The following is an 18,432-nucleotide window of genomic DNA, read 5'->3' on the forward strand; positions in this document are numbered from 1 at the left end:
CTGTCAGTAGTAGCAACTGTTTATTCATGACTTTTATTTAATCTACCGAAACTATGTTACTCAAAAGCAGATACAATGATACAGACTTATACTCAAGTAGGAAGACCCAGCTCTGTGGTTAGATAAGCTCCATCACCAACCTGCCAACAGGCATTAATGACCTCCGGGTCTCAACACAGATTAGATTTTCAGCTGGTCTTTAAATTTTTGCCTACAAATAGCTCTTTGCTGACTTTTGTCCATGTCTTCCTTTTAGGTCGGATGGTTGATGCTTGTCACCATGGGGTCATCTCCCATCGAGTCTGTAGTTGCTGCTGGAAACATATTTATTGGGCAAGTAAGTTGCAATAACAGAAACCATGCAAAGAAAACCACTTGCTGACAGGAATGCTCTCTTTCAGAAAGACATGGAGACAGGCTCACGCATGCATCACTCTCTTTAGGGTGGAGTGAAGAGTGTGTAAAACATCATGTGTGTACGGATGTTCATACATCCAAGCATGAGTGTCTGTGTGTGTGTGTGTGTGTGTGTGTGTGTGTGTGTGTGTGTGTGTGTGTGTGTGTTTTCAGGTATGTGTAGGCATGTGTTTGTGTGTGTGCCTGTGTGTATGCATGTGTGTACATTTGTTTGTGGTTCCTGTGTTTGTGTATGCTTGTACAGGTGTCTATATGTGTGTGTTTGTGTGTACATGCATGTGTGTTTATGTATGTAGAGAAAGGGGAAGGGATGGGGGTAGGAGATTGTGTTTGTCCAGAACTGAGTTATTGAAAGCTCAGAGAGAGAACCCTATTTTTATCAAATCGTGTGGGGCTTCTCATGTAGATTATCCACAAAGTTTCTATACATTATTGAGGCCTTTGGTCAACTCCAGAGAGGGAAGCAGCTGTTCACTTCAAATGATTTCACTGTCTTTGAGCTTCAGAGAGTGCATAGGGAACCCCACATTCTTCACTGCAATGGCTGTGACAATGAAGAAGACACTAAAGCTGACCTCCAGCCATCCTATCTGCACATGAACGTACCTCACTCCCAGTGTTCAGCCACCCATCTTCCCTGAGCCGCAGAAAACACTTTCAGGCTTTTTCCATCCTCGTCTAACACAAACTTAGAGGTTACTAGCTCACTTCCCTAACCCATCAGATGAATAAATACCCTTTTGCCTGAGGCCCATTCAAGCAAAGAAATGTAATCCCTCAACACTGAAGCAACCCCAAGGAACAGACCAGCAATGAGCTGCACCTCTAGGAACAAACAGCTTTGGGGAAAATATGAGGCCATGAGGCAATGCCGCCAGCAACTCTGCCCAAAGAAAGTGGACTTGGAGCTAAAACCATGCTACATAAAAATACATGATCCCAAATCCCAGGCTTAAAGCTGCTCCAAGCAGGCTGAGCCTTCTTGGTAAGGCCAGCTCACTAGCGTGAAGCAGGCTTTCCTCTGTGTGGTGCTAATGCTTCCTTTCCTAGGAGTTGAAATTATAATAATTATAGTCATAAACTCTCTCGGGGCTAATTAAGGCACCATCTTGAGATGATTTGCTTGTACCTGTGGGGTAAAAGGTCTCACACACTGGGCTCCTATTTAGTCTATAAACTGAGGCTTCAACACATCCAATCTCACAGAACAATTAGAAATAATGAGCTGAAAATTGTAAAATTGCACGCATGTGTCTGTGGCGCTCAGTTTGATAGTTAATATGCCCAAAGTGCCACAATTATTGATGAAGAGCCCCACATTGCGGGCTGCCTGCCCTCCCTAATGAGATTCAAGCCTGGTCCACTACACCCTGGCCCGTCAGAGTTTCAATTACGAAAGTGCCTATTGGTACCTGCGCCTGTTCTTTGTTCTATAATGGTCTCTGTTTCCACAAAACATGTATGAGCCTGTCAAGATCAACCAGAAGATGGAAAGTCATAGCTGTTCAGAAATGCCCCTGTCAATAAGGCCACACTGCTAGGGGAGTTCTTTGGCCAACCCTCAGGAAAGCATTCCAAGTTCCGATAGCATCCAGCCCGTAGGAGGAGGACGTTTGAATAGCCTCACACATCACAAGATTGACCCAGGCCTACAGCTGCACACCACTCTAGAGTTCAAATGGCCAGGACATCAATGTTGCAGGCTATGCTACAAATGTTGGAAGCATCTTGGGCACATATTTCTCTTGTAGTAAGAATGTTTGGAACATAGTTAACAAGCAAAACTCAGTCTCTTCTTTCCTGTTGTTACTTTTCTTTCTCTTTCTCATCACTCATGAAGAGAGAGAGCAGGAGACTGCTCCTTGTTGAATTCTACAAAAGTTGCCCCAGTCACTGTGGCATTTGAATGCAGGGACCCCCAGGAGTCAGGTACCAGGACCGCCTGGAAAGCTGTCAAAGCCTGGTCTGTGAGGCCACCCTCAGACTCTGTGGTTACAGTCAGGGAAATCTGGATTTCCAGAGTTCCTGATGACCTCTGGAGACAGCCTGAGAGTCAGGAAACACGATGTTAAGCATTTAAAGGGTGAATCTAACATTTGTCTCCAGACAGAGTCTCCACTGCTGGTCCAACCCTATCTGCCACATGTCACCAGGTCAGAACTCCACACCATCATGACAGCTGGCTTTGCGACGATTGCTGGAAGCGTTTTGGGAGCCTATATCTCTTTTGGGGTAAGAATGTTTGAAACATAATTAAAAGTAAGTTCAATCTCCCACCTCTTATTTACTGTAAAATGACACTAAGAGAATGCCACCCTTTTTTAGTGTGATGGAAGTAGCCGATGGTGGCTTTGGCTTCTGAACGTAGTGACCCCAGGGAGTTTGAGGGCTTTGCGTCCACGTTCCTGCCACCTTCCCGTACTTATTTCTAACCACAACGGCTTATACGACAAGGCTACTTTTGCCTAAAAATTTCAGTCTGTGGAAAACAAATCCTGTTATTTACACAAGTAAAGATGGTCTGAGCCAAGGGTCAGCAAACTATGATCCAGGAGCCAAATCCAGATCCTGCTAGATTTTTTGAGAAGGCTTATTGGAAACTAGATACTCCCATTCTTTTGTCCTTTCTGGGTTGAATAGTTTGACCAACGAAGCCAAAAATACTTACCTGGCCTGTGGGAAAGTAGTTCTGTCCCAGAGCAGTAGTTCTTAAACCTTAATTCATAGGCTCACCCGGAAGGGATATTATGGTTCACGTGAAACCTACTAAAGATCCTAGTTTTCTGGCCCACACCCATGAGTAATTAAACAAGAATTTCTTGGAATGAGACATAGTTGCCAATATTTTTTTACAAACCCAAATTCTAATCAGAGCCAGTTCTAAGAGCAGGTGGCTAGTTCTCGAGGCTCGGGGATACTGTGGCCCAGCATCGATGCAGTCCCCAGGAGTAAATCTAATAATGAGGTGTGACTTGTGAGTTCTTTCAAGATACGTGAACCTCATCCCAGATGTTCGCCAAGGTCTAGAATCTAGTAATAAGAAAGGGAAAAAGAGAAACAAAGGCTGTCATGAGAATGCTCAGTCTGGGAAGTTCACAAATGGTCCACCCTGCCCCTACTGTAGGTAGGAATGCTGCCTTTATCAATGAGCTGGGTGTAACAGGAATGGGGGGGGGGGCAGGAACTGTTTCTGGAACTCTGAAAACAGCCAGGAATCTCTAAAGGAACAGAGCTGATAGAATGAAGTGTGTGTGTGTGTGTGTGTATGCACATGTGTGTGTATATAATTATTAGACTGGCTTACAGGATATGGTCAGGTAGTCCGACAATGGCTGTCCTACATTGAATAGGCTATAAATGCAGCCGTTGTTCAGCCCTTGGGGCTGGCTGTCTCGGCAGTCCCAGTCTGGTATTGAAGACTAATGATCTGATCAAGGAAATCCCTCACAGGACTGCTCTGAATATTGGGTTTTAGTTTATCCTAGATGCAGTCAAGTTAGCCATCACAGCAGGGAAGAAAATCTAGAAAACTCTAAATATGGGGGAGGGTAAGAAGGGAGTAGACATGCAATGAGGAAAGTAGAAATAGTTTACACGACAGAGGGACAGTGTAAATGTTGTGTAAAGACAGAAGGGGTTCCAAGAAAGAGAAGGCCATCAAAAATAGTCATCTCTGCACATGGGTCATGTTCCTTCCATCCTTTCCCTTCTCCATGTTCTATCCTTTCTCCCTTCTCCTTCCATCCTTTCCCCAAGCTCCTTCAACCTCCCACATCCCCAATGTAAACTGAGGATGTTACAAAATATGGACTTTAGGGACCAACTTAATGTTCCAAGAGACAACCAAGGGATTGAGAGATCTCTGAAAGTTCTTACAGTGCAGGATTAATTCTCACCCCAATAATCAGACTTAGGCTTTGTGCTTTTCTCAAGGAGGTAGTCAGGTACCTTGTCCTCTGACTCCCAAGGCAATAGGACTGGGCACACAGGGGTGTCTTTCCAAACCTCCTAGGAAACACTTCTCTAGCACAGCATCAGCCTCTTCCTTCTCTGCTTCAGGTGTCATCCACACACTTGCTAACCGCCTCAGTCATGTCAGCACCTGCATCCCTGGCTGTGTCCAAACTCTTCTGGCCTGAAACAGAGAAACCCAAAGTAACCCTCAAGAATGCCATGAAAATGGAGAACGGGTAAGTAGGAACATTATTACCCGGTTAACAATCAGGCTGGGATACCAAAATCAAGCTTTGATGATGGGAAGAAAGCACAGCCAGCCGTGGCACTAGAGGGCTGTTACATTTGACTTCTTAGACCTTACCCAAGAAACAAAACCACTCCTGTTTCAATGCTCAGGGTAGCCTGGATAAACAGCTGTTTCTTGAGTGTTCATTATAAAGTGCTTCCGTGTTCACTGAGCCCTGCATTAAGATTGTTGGGAAGTCACAGAGCAGCTGTTTCCAAGGTCCCTCATGGAATGAAAGGGCTGCTTCATTTTCTTCCGCTCTGTGGAAAAGAAAGAACGGCAGAGGGACTGCAGGAATCAGATATATAAAAGTACCATACATCACATCATTTAATCAACATGTGTCTGGGCTTCATGCCATGCTTACATGTAAATAGTCATAGCTGGGACTGTGAGGACAACTTGTCGAAGGGATGAAACAAAAGGTGGGCGTCTGTAACCCAGAAACATAAATTCAGAACTTCTCTGACATCCAAAACATTTTCAGTTCTGTCACGGTGCACGAGTCCATGCCATTCAGCTCTGTGCACAGATTATTAAGATACTGTCTAGGGCTGGCAGGAAGGCTCAGTGGGTAAGACCCCTCATCATTCAAGCCTGGAGACCTGTGTCTGAGCCCGGGCGTCCACAGAAAGGTGGAGAAGAGAAGTGACCCCACAGGCTTGTGTGTGAGCTGGACACATTCAACCCCATCACGTGCATACATCACCATGCTCACACACACAGTAGTGGCGAATAAATGGTGCATGAAATTACTCTCAAGTAATCTGTGTATTAGGTACATACAAAATAACAGTATCACAGTTAAGCCTTACCACTCCTGCCAAAAGATTCCTAGTTATGGATAAGGCAACTATCCCAAACACTAAAATGGGAAACACTTTGGTCTAAATAATTGGTATAGCAGACAGCATCCTGAAGGCTCCACTTGCTTGGTGTAAGGATACGGCCATGTAGGGGAATGGTAAGTGGGAGGTAGATAGATTTGAGGGACAGACCTCTCAGATTAGAGGGGTTCATCAGAGAGGAGCACACAGTGGGATTCAATGATTAATAAAGTGGTGGTCCTATGGGCTTTCTTTCAACTGCTAGTCTGCAATGCCAGGAGATTTTAGAAATAGTCCCTGGTAGTTACATTTGATAGTTATGCAATTTTGTCACTTCTTGTTTGTTTGTTTGTTTGTTTGTTTATTATAAGTGCCACAATTTAAGAAAGCATTATTGGATGAGGGATGAGAGTGGGTGCTTAGCATGCTTAAAGCCCAGGATTTGGTGCCAAGAGAAAGGTACCACAGCAGCGTCCCTCATCTATGCCACTGAGAGCCAACAAGCACAAGCCCATCATTGTCTGAGGCTATAAGAGTCTGAGTACTTTGCCTAAGGGTTGGCCTCTTACCCGGCACCTATGATTAGGCCATTGCTGTAGGTCCGGAGACAGATATTCCTTGGTAACTCTAGAATTCCCATTTTCTGATGAAGTGATTCAAGGAATCTCCTGGAGGCTGCGACACAGGGAGCATCCTCATCCATCCCACTGGTAGCAAACATCGCTGCGAATCTGATCGCCTTCCTGGCCTTGCTGTCCTTTGTGAACTCAGCCCTGTCCTGGTTTGGAAGCATGTTCGACTACCCACAGCTGAGTTTTGAGGTATGGTTCTGCCATGTTTTATTTCTGACGACCTTTGTTTCACAGTAAGTTTAGAAGCCAGCTGTGGTGGCTCATGTCTTTAATCCTCTCACTTAGGAGGCTGAGCTAGATAGCCACGAGGTCAAGGCCAGCACAGGCTACAGAGTGAGGATCTAGTCCCAGACAGCAAATCATGAAAGTGTAGCAGCCTTCCCTAATCAAATGCATTGTGCGCCATAGAAACATCTCACTCACCCCCACCCTTCCGCTGTCCTGTTCTCTGCTACCCTCTTTCCCCAAAGCAGCCATTCTCTCCTGACCTCCTCCTGAGAATCAAATGACACAATTTCTGCTTTCTGTGCTATAACAGAACACTGGATTGGGAAGCTTATGACACACACCTTTAGTCCCAGCACTAGGGAAACAGAGGCAGGTGGATCTCTGTGAGTTCGAGGCCAGCCTGGTCTACAGAGTGAGTTCGAGGACTACATAGAGAAACCCCGTTTTGAAAAACAAGATAGACAGACAGACAGATTTTAAAAAGGTTTATTTAAGTTGCCATTCTGAAGGTTGAAAATCTAGTCAGGGGATTATATTTGGTGAGAGTCACACATAGACCCATGCATGACAGAGAAGAGAAAGGGCACATTCAAAATGAAAGGTAGAAGGTAAAGGTAAAGGCTAGAGAGATGGCTCAGTGGTTTAAGAGCATTGACTCCTCTTCCAGAGGACCCGGGTTCAAATCCCAGCCCCTACATGGCATCTCACAACTGTGTGTAATTCCTGTTCCAGGGGATTCGACACCCTCACATATATATACATGCAGTCAAACACCAATGTATGTAAAAATAAAAAGAAATACATTTTTTAAAGAATTAAAAAAAAAAAAGAAGGGGGGCACCAGAGAGTTGACAGTCTTTACAAATAATAGTTTCTCAAATTAGTCCATTCTGCAGAGAACTAATGCAACATCCCAAGAGACACTTGTTGATTTTAAGGGCCTTGTAATCATTAATGACACCACCGGGGAGTCAAGCCCTAACACCAGTTTGTGGAGGACCAGCCATTTGTGCCTGATGGGCAGCTGAATGTTGGGGCTCCCTGTGCCCAGAAGAGCAGGAACAACCCTGTCCCTGAGCAGGGTGGTGGTGGCAGAATTTGAGGCAGATCACTGTTTAATTAGTGTCCACACCTCTGTCCATTGCAGCTACTTTGTTCCTACCTCTTCATGCCCTTTGCCTTCATGATGGGAGTCGACTGGCAAGACAGCTTTATGGTCGCCAAACTCATAGGTTACAAGACATTCTTCAATGAATTTGTGGCTTATGACCACCTTTCGAAACTGATCAACTTGCGGAAAGCGGCTGGACCCAGATTTGTAAATGGTGTGCAGCAGTATATGTCGGTATGTATAACTCCTATCACACAAACACGCTGTGGCTTGTTCCTCTGCCGGGAATGTGAGTGAAGGCAGAACAGAACAATCCCAAAGCTTGATCTTGTAGAGCTCATAATGAACACAGCTTAATTCTCAGTCACATTATCTCGACCATGTGATATTTGTGTAGAGAAAGAGTGGGGAGGGAGTGGGGGGAACTTGCGGACTGTAGGGTCACACGGACTAGGACTGACATCAGGGTTCAAAGAGTATTGGATACCTTCTGTGCTCGAGTGGCAGGTCCTAAGGCAACAGCCTGGAGGGCATGACAGGCCCTCTGCTGATCAGCAGCTTAAGATAAGGAAGGTTCGTCCTGGCTCATAATTTCAGAGGTTTCAGCTCATGAGCTACTGGCTTTCTTGCTTTTCTTGGACAATGCAGTTCATCAATGCAGAAACATAAACAGAGGAGGACTGTTCATCACAAAGCAGCTTTTGAAAAGCAAAGACGGGAAGAGGAGAGGACAGGGACCCAACATCCCCTTCAAGGTGTGGTCCTGTTCTAGTGTAAGCATAGCCACACAAACCACTGAGGTCTCGCTTAGATATGGGTACTTTATTGGACCACCTTTTCCAAGCTCATCAATTGGGGCCACAGTAAGGACTAACTGTGATGGGTACAAGTTCTCACAGCACGGATTTTATAGAAAGAACCAAACGCAAAAGACATGGGGGGGGCAGTAACACATTTTGGCTAACTAGACAAAGTGCTATCAGCTAATCTTTACGCTGATTGGTCCTAAGTGAGGTAAGTGAGGCAGGGCTTAGGGTCTTCTAGAGAACATCCAAAGTGTAGCCAGGTGTAGATAAGAAGGGCGCAACCAGAGTGTAGCCAAGTGAAGAGGTAATGAAGCATGAGTTACAGCATTATTGAATCATGTAAAATATAAGCTCAGCTCAACTGTCTGGCTGGGGCTGCTAGTGCCAGCTGTGAACAACCTCTTCCAGGAAGCAGAGTTGAAAAGTTTAAAGTTTTGAACCTAATTTCACCTTAGAAGCGAAATAGAAGCTAAATACAGAGAAGGCTGCAGCTTTGTCTCAAAAAAGCAGCCTGCAGTACAGTCCAGTGACCTAACTTCCTTCACGTGGCCTGACTTCCTGTCCTAGTTTGCTTTCCCGTTGCTGTGATAAAAACACCATGACCAAAAGCAGCTTGGGCAAGAAAAGGTTTATTTCACTTACGCTTGCAGGAGAGAGGCCAAGGGAAGGAACCCTGAGATTCAGCCCAAGGAGCAACACTTCTAGGCTCACACTCAACTATCTTTTTACACAGCCCAGGCCCATCCGCCTAGGATGGGTGCCACCCACAGTAGGCAGAGCCTTCCTACATCATTTAGGCTGTAGCCTACTGCTGTAAGCAGGTCTTCAGTTGAGGGTCCCTCTTCCCAGGTAAGGATGTCCAGCCATCACACCTCCTGAAGATTCTGTCACCTCCCACCGCCGGTACCAAGGGCTTTGGAGGATTTTCAGGGACCAAATGCAGCAGGCCCTATCTTCTTGGAGCTGACAGCTGGTCGTAAGGGCCTGTTCTAGCCCCATGAGTCCTGAGAGAGTGACCACTGGTCGCTCTGGACCTCATCGTCCCCCAAAGCTAATGAGGCACAATTGGGAGAACGTCGGGGCAGCCACCCTGTAAGCATGCAGAGAGGCACTCGTGTCTCCTTAGGCTCCGATGGAGCGAGGGACGTAGGGAGGGTGAAAACACACTTGCAGCTGAATCTCCAGTTCATTTCCTTCTCAAGACCAGTATTGTCTCATAAAGAAACTAACCACCCCTGTCCATCTCTGAAAGAGCTCCCTGGAGCTGACGTCCTCCCCATTAAAAACAGATTGCCCAGTAATGAGATGACGGCTGTAGAGATCACTGCTTCCTTCCTGGCCTCCCAAAGACCAAACATGGATTTTATAAGTGAAGACCTCCCCAGGAGAGTCCTCACGTGAATGAGTCTGTGGTCTCGGGCCACAGCCTGATAGAAATGAGCTTCGTGGGTTTTCTGTCCTCACTGCTCCTTTTTCAGGGGACCTAACCATGAGGCTCAGCCAACTCTCTTCATTGTTTGGATGCCACCTAAACCAGTTTGTTTCCCTGCCCAAAGTAAACAATAGGCTAAATTAACCAACGTGTTTTCCACTTCCCCCGTTGCCAGGAAATGCTTTTGTTAATGATGGAAGCAAGCTGCCCGTTCTGGCAGTACCAATTGGTTCTCTGAAAATCTCGCTGGGCAGGCGGAGCCCCCACTGTAGAGATGATTTCATTTGGGAGTGGGCCCAGCTGAAGGCAGGCACACTGGAAACAGCTCAGCTCAGCAGCCCCCGCTATTGCTGAATCAAAGTGGGAAAAGCAAGTAACTCCAAAATTCTGAACATCTTGGCTTACGCGCAAGGAGGCCATTTATCTTCCTAAGTTCCACTGCAGAATCATTTACATTTGGGGGCAGAGTAACTCAGAGCAGTCTTCAGCCTGACCTCAGTCGTACTTTTGCCACAGTGGCCGAATGAACCTGCAGGAACTTCTGTACTCGGGCTGAACCCGGGGGACAGTTACCAGGCCACGCAGCCCATCTGGAGGAGGAACAGAACCAGCTGGCCAAGTGCTCCTCTCACTGTCTGTCTTCCCTGTTGCCCCCCCGAGAGGACGCTCCCTCTCACATTTCCAGGGTACCCTATGTTCTCAAGAGTCAGAGCTGAAGAAGAAAGGCACACAGGGTGGCCAGAGTGTAAGGAAGCACATGTGACAGACCAGAGCATCCTGTTTATTGACATAATTAACTTCCCCCATGGCCCTTAAAAGACAGCACGCCCTAAAGACCTACAAGCAACTAATGATCTTTTTTCTTTCTCACTGTAGTTGTATTAACCAGCTTTCATTATTGTGGCAAAATACACAAGATAAACCAAAAGGTTTGCCCGGACCCGCTGAGGAGGTTTCTGCCGTGGTTGCTTTCAGGCCAGTGGTCAGGCCGTGCAGTGTAGGAGCGGAGGAATGAAAAGGGAAAGCTCAGTGTTACCACACGCCCCTGCCTCTGAAACCCATCAAGCCATGAATGCGTAGAGGGACTGTCCACCAAGGTCGGAGCCCTTACAAGCCAAGAGGGCCAGGCCATTAACTTGAGGGGCGTTCGAGATCCAAAGCACAGTATCGCTTTTGTGTGGTTGAATAAATAGGCTGCATTGGCCCCCATGTTGTCATAAATGCTGCCCTTCCTTTATGGAAGAGCGATGTTCTGGTTCAAAGAGATCCTCAATCTGTCTGTCAGTTCCTTGGCTGAGGGTACCTGAGTGTTCTGACATGAGGCTCCTGGGAGTGAACTGCACAAACACTGGTGAGCAGCCTGCCTCGGCCTGTGTTTGAATTCCTCCTGTGGGTGTGGAAGCAGGCAGTGCCAGCTGAGTGACACAGCATCTCGCTGATGGGCCCTTCCTTGCTGCCAGTGCTCTGTGGGCTCTTTAGATACATCACACGATCTGTTTCTTTTCAAGGGTCAGGGAGGCAGCTCGTGTTGCCCCAGTGATGTCTGCTTGTTCACCAGGAGCCTGTATGGTGAAACATTCGCCAGGGCCACGCATAAGCCTCCCACATGCTCCACATCCCCAAAGTACTATAGTCAGGTTTTTTGTTGTTGTTGTTGTTGTGGGTAACTGGCAAAAATGCCTAAAATTAATCAACCTAAAGAAAGATTTATGTTGGCTTTCTGTACAGTGGCTGGCGCTTCCCGTGTGTGACTAATGTTGAGTATCTTTCCATATGCTTATTGCCCATTTGCATATCTTTGGTAGCAATGTATCTAAAACTAGGGCAGGAGTCTTATTGTTGAATTACAGCAGCTCTTTATATGTTCTGAGTAAGCCCTTTGTCAGATAAACATAATGTAACTGTTCTCTGAGACTGGCTTCTTATCTCCATCAGCTGTGCCTGGTATGAGAGAGCAGGTAACCAAGTCACATGTAATATCAGAGGTGATCAATGAGCAGGAAGTAGCATTTCTCTCGATGTCAAGGCCACTCATTCCTAGTCTGTTTTCAAGTGTTCCTTAAATCCACACCCCTCTTTTCACTCTCCCTCAAAAGTCAAGAGCACAAGATAAGCCATCAAAGGTTATCTGACGATCTACGGCAGGGACGTCAGGTTTATGGAGCTCGGTCAGACCATCTACATATCACTGTTTTTGCTTGCTTGCAGATTCGTTCCGAGACCATTGCGACCTATGCCCTCTGTGGTTTTGCCAATTTTGGTTCCCTAGGAATAGTGATCGGCGGACTTAGTAAGTGGAAAGAATGTTCTTCAATGACACACGTGACCTTTGCAAGCCTACCTTGCTTTGGAATATGTCAAAGAAAGATGGTTCTTCTAGGGTCTATGTTTTATCCCTGCTCTGGAGTACAGTTTTCCTTTGCACACTCAAGAATTCAAGACAAATATGTCCAAACATACAGACACTTCTCCCAAGCCAATGATAATATCAGTCATTTGTGTAGATTCACAGCAGTCATCTGAAGGGACTGCTGGGGCCCATGGAAGATCACTGTAGAAGATGCTGTCACCTTGGTGACAGCAGCTTAGCTATCATCTGATTGATGCTTCTCTCCAGTAACCACTGGCTTTGCTATATTCTTTCCCAGTGCTCCATGGGCCCTTTGGATAATCTTTTGACTTGTTTCTTTTCAATTGACTTGGGAGTCCGGTCACAAAAGAATTATCAGAAGCTGTAGATTTGGGTTTCTAGCCAACCTACCCTCCAATGTGTCTTTCTCTCCCAGCATCCATTGCTCCGTCAAGAAAGCGTGACATTGCCTCTGGAGCGCTGAGAGCCCTGATCGCCGGGACCATTGCCTGCTTCATGACGGCCTGCATCGCGGGTATGCCATCCGTCCTTCCTGTCCTGGGTGCTCACAGCGTGGAAGCTCCCGGGGAGGCAGGCTTCTAGGCTGCATAGACGCGGCATATGCTGCAGCAGGAAGCTGAGAGGCAGAGCTGGGCGAGGCACCCTGTAAAGGGGAGTGTGTGGGATGGGGTGGGGAAGCTGAGAACAGAAGGAAAGTTCTGGGATTTGGTTAAATTATGACAATAAATGGCAATCTGTTCCTTTCCAGGCATTCTCTCTAGCACGCCTGTGGATATCAACTGCCATCACATTCTAGAGAGCACCAGCGGACTCAGCAACACAACCCAAGTGGTGTCTTGCTGCCAAAATCTGTTGCAAAGGTACCTTTCATTATCCCTCGGTGCCCTCTCAGTCATGATCGCATCTGACTGCTGTGTTCTGTACCTGGGGGAGATGTGAGCAAATATCTGTTCACCCCAGACAGAGCGTCAACAGCTCCTCAACACCCTGCTTGGTGAGCCAGGGAGACTGGTAGGCTTCCTTGTAGGAGTGTGGGTAGCCCCAAAATGGTTGCATCAGTGAAAAGCCTCATGCAGCACAGCTGATGACTTGCTGGGTCATGGAGTCCCACCTCCAAATTAACCTTCCGTCTAGTCCTTCCCTAGGTCACATGCGAGTGGAAGGTGTGAGCTCTTGCTACGGAGATATTACCTCACATATTGCCATGACTACTGGGTCAAGCCTCACTCTGTTCCATGATGGTGAGGCCACAGGCAGATAGTGTGGTCATGTGACATTGAGAGCAAGCAGCCATACTACAATCCCAGCATAAAGATCACATCTATTTATCTTCATAACCTCCTTCACTGTTTAGTTGTCATGTGAGAAAACTCACTATGTTTCCAGCAACTTTGCATCTTATCTTCACAGATAGGACTAGAAAACTAGAAGCTGAAACACTTCCCTAGACAGCCAAAAAGTGCCTGGTATAACCCCTGTGCATTACACACTTGGTGTGAATGAGCTCACTTAAACCTTGCAATCACCATGTAAGCTGGGCACAATCCTAGTTTTCCTTCACATCGACACAATGAAGCCTTAAGGAGGCTGTGTCTATTCAAGCAATATTAGTCCCAGCATGATCAAGACAGGAACTCTAGCCTGTCCACAAAGCCAGTGTCCTTAATTACTGCTGCTAGAATCTCTCTCTGGCCTCTCCTCGGTCCCCAGGCCTAGTGACCTCACTTGAAAGGATTTGGATGAGATACACAGTACAGTATTTATTACATAAGAGTGTTAGCTCCCTCGAGGGGTGAGGGTGGACAGCGGCCAAACTTCATCTTTAGATGAGCTTTGTATTTGTGCTATTGTTTAAAGTCCTTTCCTGGGGAGCGGTTTCCTGTCCAGGTGATTGGCAAGCCTGTTTAGATTAGTTCTTTTTTTGTTTTGTTTTGTTTTTATACTTTTTTATTAATGTTTATTTTTTTATATTAATCACAGGTTATTTACTTTGTATCCCAGCCGTAGCCCCCTCCCTCATTCCCTCCTAATCCCATTCTTCCTTCCTAATTTCCTCCATGCTCCTTTCCAAGTCCACTGCTAGAGGAGGTTCTCCTCGCCTTCCATCTAACCCTAGCTTATCAGGTGTCTTCAGGACTGGCTGCCAAGTCCTTATCTGTGGTCTAGCAAGGCTGCTCCTCCCTCGGGGGGGGGGGGGAGATGGGAAGGTAAAGGAGCCAGTCATTGAGTTCATGTCAGAAATAGTTCCTGTTCCCCTTACTAGGGAACCCACTTGGTTACTGAGCGACCATGGGCTACATCCAAGCAGGGGTTCAGGTTATATCCTTATATGGTCCTTGGTTGGAGAAACAGTCTCATAGAGGGCCCCTGTGCCCTGATATATTTTGTCCTTGTGGAGCTCCTGTCCTCTAGGTCATACTAACTCCCCCTTCTTTCATATGATTCCCTGCACTCTGCCTAAGGATTTGTTATGAGTCTCAGCATCTGCTTTGATACACTGCTAGGTAGAGTCTTTCAGAGGCCCTCTGTGGTAGGCTTCTGTCCTGTTACTTGTTTTCTCCTATTTCCCCTGTCCATTACATTTGTCTTTCTAAGTGAGGATTGATTATCTTATTCTAGGTCCTCTTTCTTGTTTATCTTCTTTAGGTGTACAGATTTTAGTATGTTTATCCTATCTTATAGGTCTATATAAGTGAGGATATACCATGTGTATCTTTCTGCTCCTTGGATACATCACTCAGGATGATATTTTCTAGTTCCCATCCTTTGCCTGCAAATTTCATGATTTCCTTGTTTTTAATTGCTGAGTAGTATTCCATTGTGTAAAAGTACCACAATTTCTGTATCCATTCCTCCGTTGATGGACATCTGGGTTGTTTCCAGGTTCTGGCTCTTATGAAAAAGCTGCTACAAACATGGTTGAGCAAATGTCCTTGTTGTGTCCTTGAGTTTCTTTAGATTAGTTCTTAAAGGGGAGAGCAACATTTGACTCTTTACAGAAAGCCTCTAGTGGATAGAGATGTCAAGATCTTCAGGGCAGTTTACAATGTCCAGTCTCTACCCAGGGGCAGAGAGGCACCTCAGCTCTCAGCTAAGACCACAGAGGACTTGTAACAGAGCAGATGGAGAACTAAAGACCGGAGTTTAATCTGTAGCCATAGCCATGCTTCCCCAGGAACGGCCTTTCACTGGTGGACAGCAGCAGAGCCCAGCTGCCCCAGGCTGTCAAATCTGCAGCTCACCTTGCACACTGCATTTTAAAGCTTAAGGCAATGCAGTTGTGGCCTGTCACCCTTCCTTCACCCATCACTAATCTTCCCTTGCAAAATTAGCGAGTCAACAGTGGCAAAGGAAGCAGGCCACTGACTGTGGGATGGGATCCAGCCTTATGACTTCAAGATTGCTGTTTTCTAGCTAGTTGCCTACTGTTTTTCCTCTTACTGCCTCATTTTCAAAAGAAGCAGGGTGGTCCTGACAGCATGGTGAAGGGTAATGGTGGCAGTGACCCAGGCCAGCCACCTCCGCCCGCTACAGCTTTTGTCCCCGGAACCAGTGCCCTCCCTCCACAAGCAATTTGCCGATCTCTTCAATATCTTGGTTCTGTTTGACATGTATGAGTGGCTGCCTGTATGTCTGTGCCCCGAGTGCATGTAGTGCCCATGGGTCCAGAGGCGGGCACCAGGGTTGGCGTTACAGGCAAGTGTGAGCTGCTGTGTGGGTCCTGGGAATTGAACCTGGGTTCTCCAGAAGAGCAGTCAGTGCTCTTAACTGCTTAGTCATCTCTTCAGCCCATGTACAAGTGGGTTCTGTCATTATTGTTTGGGGATGTTTTCTTTAGTTTTGGTAAGAATTAGTTCTATCCTGTCAATGCTATTCTGGAAAAAATAGGAGTCCATGAGACCACCCAGAATTTGAGAACCAAAGCTAACCCTTAGGCGTCTCTGTCTTAAACCTACCCTGTGTATACTGGGAATAGGAAATCAGCTTTCTGCCTGGTATCATTTTCAATGTATGCTTGTCTGTTCCCATCTAAGGCCCAACTAATGATTTCATTGCACTTCCACCAGCACTGTTGCCAAGGGACCAAATGAGGTCATCCCAGGAGGAAACTTCAGCCTCTATGCTTTGAAGACATGCTGCAACCTGCTGAAACCATCAGCACTGAACTGTGATTGGATCCCTAATATGCCATGATCTAATCCACGTATCCAGTGGTATTCTATGCACAGATGCTGCGTTTTCTGCTCTGGAGGGGATAGAAAGCTATTGCCATAGATTGATAACTCTGTCATGGACTAAGATTTAATGGCAAAGGAGGAAGAAAGTCTCGAGTAAATCCTTCTGAGCTAGTGTCGCCTTCTTTTCTTCTCTTCTTAGCTCACCTTTTCTCTGTGGAGAACTCCTACAACCGCGTCCCAAACCTCAGTCCCAGCAATGGCTTTCTGTTTTCAAGGCATTTCATGAGAAAAAAATGTTTTTGCATATATATCATATACCATATATATATATGTATACCATATACCATGTGTGTGTGTGTGTGTGTGTGTGTGTGTGTGTGTGTGTGTGTGTTAGCTCCCAACTATTGGGGTCTGACTCAGCTGTACCCCTTTTGGTGCTCTAAGGATGCCAGATCAATGCAATGTCAACACGGTTCAGGTAAGGCCATTCTGCCTTCAGTCCAGGTTATCCGAAAGGCTTGAATCTCATGTGATGGAGAGCTAACGCGCAATGACCCACTCGCTGACTTCGCTGCAGAAGTTCTGCACAAACCGAGAGTCCTTCCTAAAGGCACACAGGCCACAGGAAAACCAGTATTTACATCCACAAACTGTAAAGGCGTGTAAGCAGTCAGCTTGTGTAAACCTGTGTTGCGGGAACTCCCCCAAACTTCCAGATCTTAAAAAATCTCTTTTTCTAATATGTTTGAAATGCTTAATTTCAAGACTTTTAGTCTCATTTCTTCAGAGGTATAAAAGCAGTCAGCCCACATCTTTTTAAAGCTAATATATGTTCTTCGGCAATTTTACACATACATCTAATGTGTCTTGATCATACGTACCCCCAACTCCTCCTGACATCCCTCAGCTCGTCCCCATCCACACTCATGTCTGCTCCGCTCCGTGTTTTGTAACTCTCTGAATCTAATGCTGCCTGCTGTAACATTGACTGGTGTTGGCTTGGTTTCTGTGCAAATAACCGTATCTGCAGTGAGTTCATGAGTGCAGCGTCACGTCCTGTCCGGAAACAGCATTTCACAGCCCTCTTCTTCAGCTCCTGCTCTCACACTCTTTCCTCCTCTCCTGGGCGATATTCCTTGTGCCTCGAGGACGTTGATAAAAATGTCTGGTTTGGGACTGAGCACTCAACATTCACATATCCTCAGAACATTTATTAGTTGAGTCTCCGCATTGCTGTATTTGGGCTTAATCTATGCTGTGTCCACCTCCAGTACCCAGGCTAAAGAACAGCCCCTGTGTGGGGCTCACTGGCCTTAGGGAGCCATGGAGAAACATGTCAGCCCTTATAAGTCCCGCTAGGAGCCAGACAGAGGTGCATCCTCCTGTAATCTCTTGGGAGCTGAGACAGGAAGAATATGAACTCAAAACCAGCACAGTGGACATAAAAAGACTGTGTCTCCAAGCAACAACAACAAAACTTGTACAGGATAGTAACACTCTTCATTTCTACTCTATACCACGAAGCAGAGTAAGTCCTGTGACCGGCCCAGTTCTGTGTCCAGGAGTGAACTGTCTTGTCACAGCAGGATAAATAATACAACACCAAGCTGCCTGACATCCATGGGACTGTGGCAGTGACAGCTCTGTCACTGAGTAGACTGTATTTGTAGGCCCGTTGGTACGCCACGTTGCTGCTGTATTCCTGATGATAAGATTGTAAAACATTAGTCCTCGGTCAAGAAGCCATGTGAGCACCAGCCACGAAGAGAAATCAATGCTGCCTGAGATGGGACTGCCTTTCATCGGCTCTCCCATCAATCAGCAAGACACCAGCACCACACAGGCTCACTAGGCGTCTGTGTTCTGGAGATGCCAGCAAAACATGCTTTGATGAAGTCAGTATCACATGCAGAGACCACTCTGTGTGAGGAAAACCTCATGGCCCCTGAACCAAAGACCAATTAAAAAATAATCTGTATAAACTGGGATTATTTGTTATTTGGCTTTATGTTTGGTATGGAAGTTGGGAAGGGGGTGTTACATGTCCGAAGAACTTTTTATCACTGTGAATAGATCAAGGTATTTCTAAGTTTTGTCTTTAGACTTTAGGAATTTCCATTTGCATGCCCTTGTGGGCCTTAAGGTTTCATTTCGGCCTATGATTTGCCCTGGCATCGGAAGTACCAA

At 46.3% G+C, this 18,432-nt stretch overlaps 1 protein-coding gene across 1 annotated transcript in view; it reads left to right on the forward strand.

Moving 5' to 3' along the window:
* Window positions 1-18,194, forward strand: part of Slc28a3 (solute carrier family 28 member 3) — a 53,000-nt gene extending 34,806 nt beyond the window's left edge. The window contains exons 10-18 of the mRNA XM_060380564.1: window positions 257-337; window positions 2,524-2,649; window positions 4,477-4,607; window positions 6,140-6,308; window positions 7,495-7,692; window positions 11,905-11,986; window positions 12,483-12,581; window positions 12,816-12,927; window positions 16,135-18,194. Coding sequence (XP_060236547.1) covers window positions 257-337; window positions 2,524-2,649; window positions 4,477-4,607; window positions 6,140-6,308; window positions 7,495-7,692; window positions 11,905-11,986; window positions 12,483-12,581; window positions 12,816-12,927; window positions 16,135-16,261 — 1,125 coding nt within the window. The 3' untranslated portion in view covers window positions 16,262-18,194. The remainder of the gene's footprint in view (window positions 1-256; window positions 338-2,523; window positions 2,650-4,476; window positions 4,608-6,139; window positions 6,309-7,494; window positions 7,693-11,904; window positions 11,987-12,482; window positions 12,582-12,815; window positions 12,928-16,134) is intronic.
* The last annotated feature ends 238 nt before the right edge of the window (window positions 18,195-18,432 follow it).

The sequence above is a fragment of the Meriones unguiculatus genome, chromosome 3, assembly GCF_030254825.1.
Source record: "Meriones unguiculatus strain TT.TT164.6M chromosome 3, Bangor_MerUng_6.1, whole genome shotgun sequence".
NCBI lineage: Eukaryota > Metazoa > Chordata > Mammalia > Rodentia > Muridae > Meriones > Meriones unguiculatus.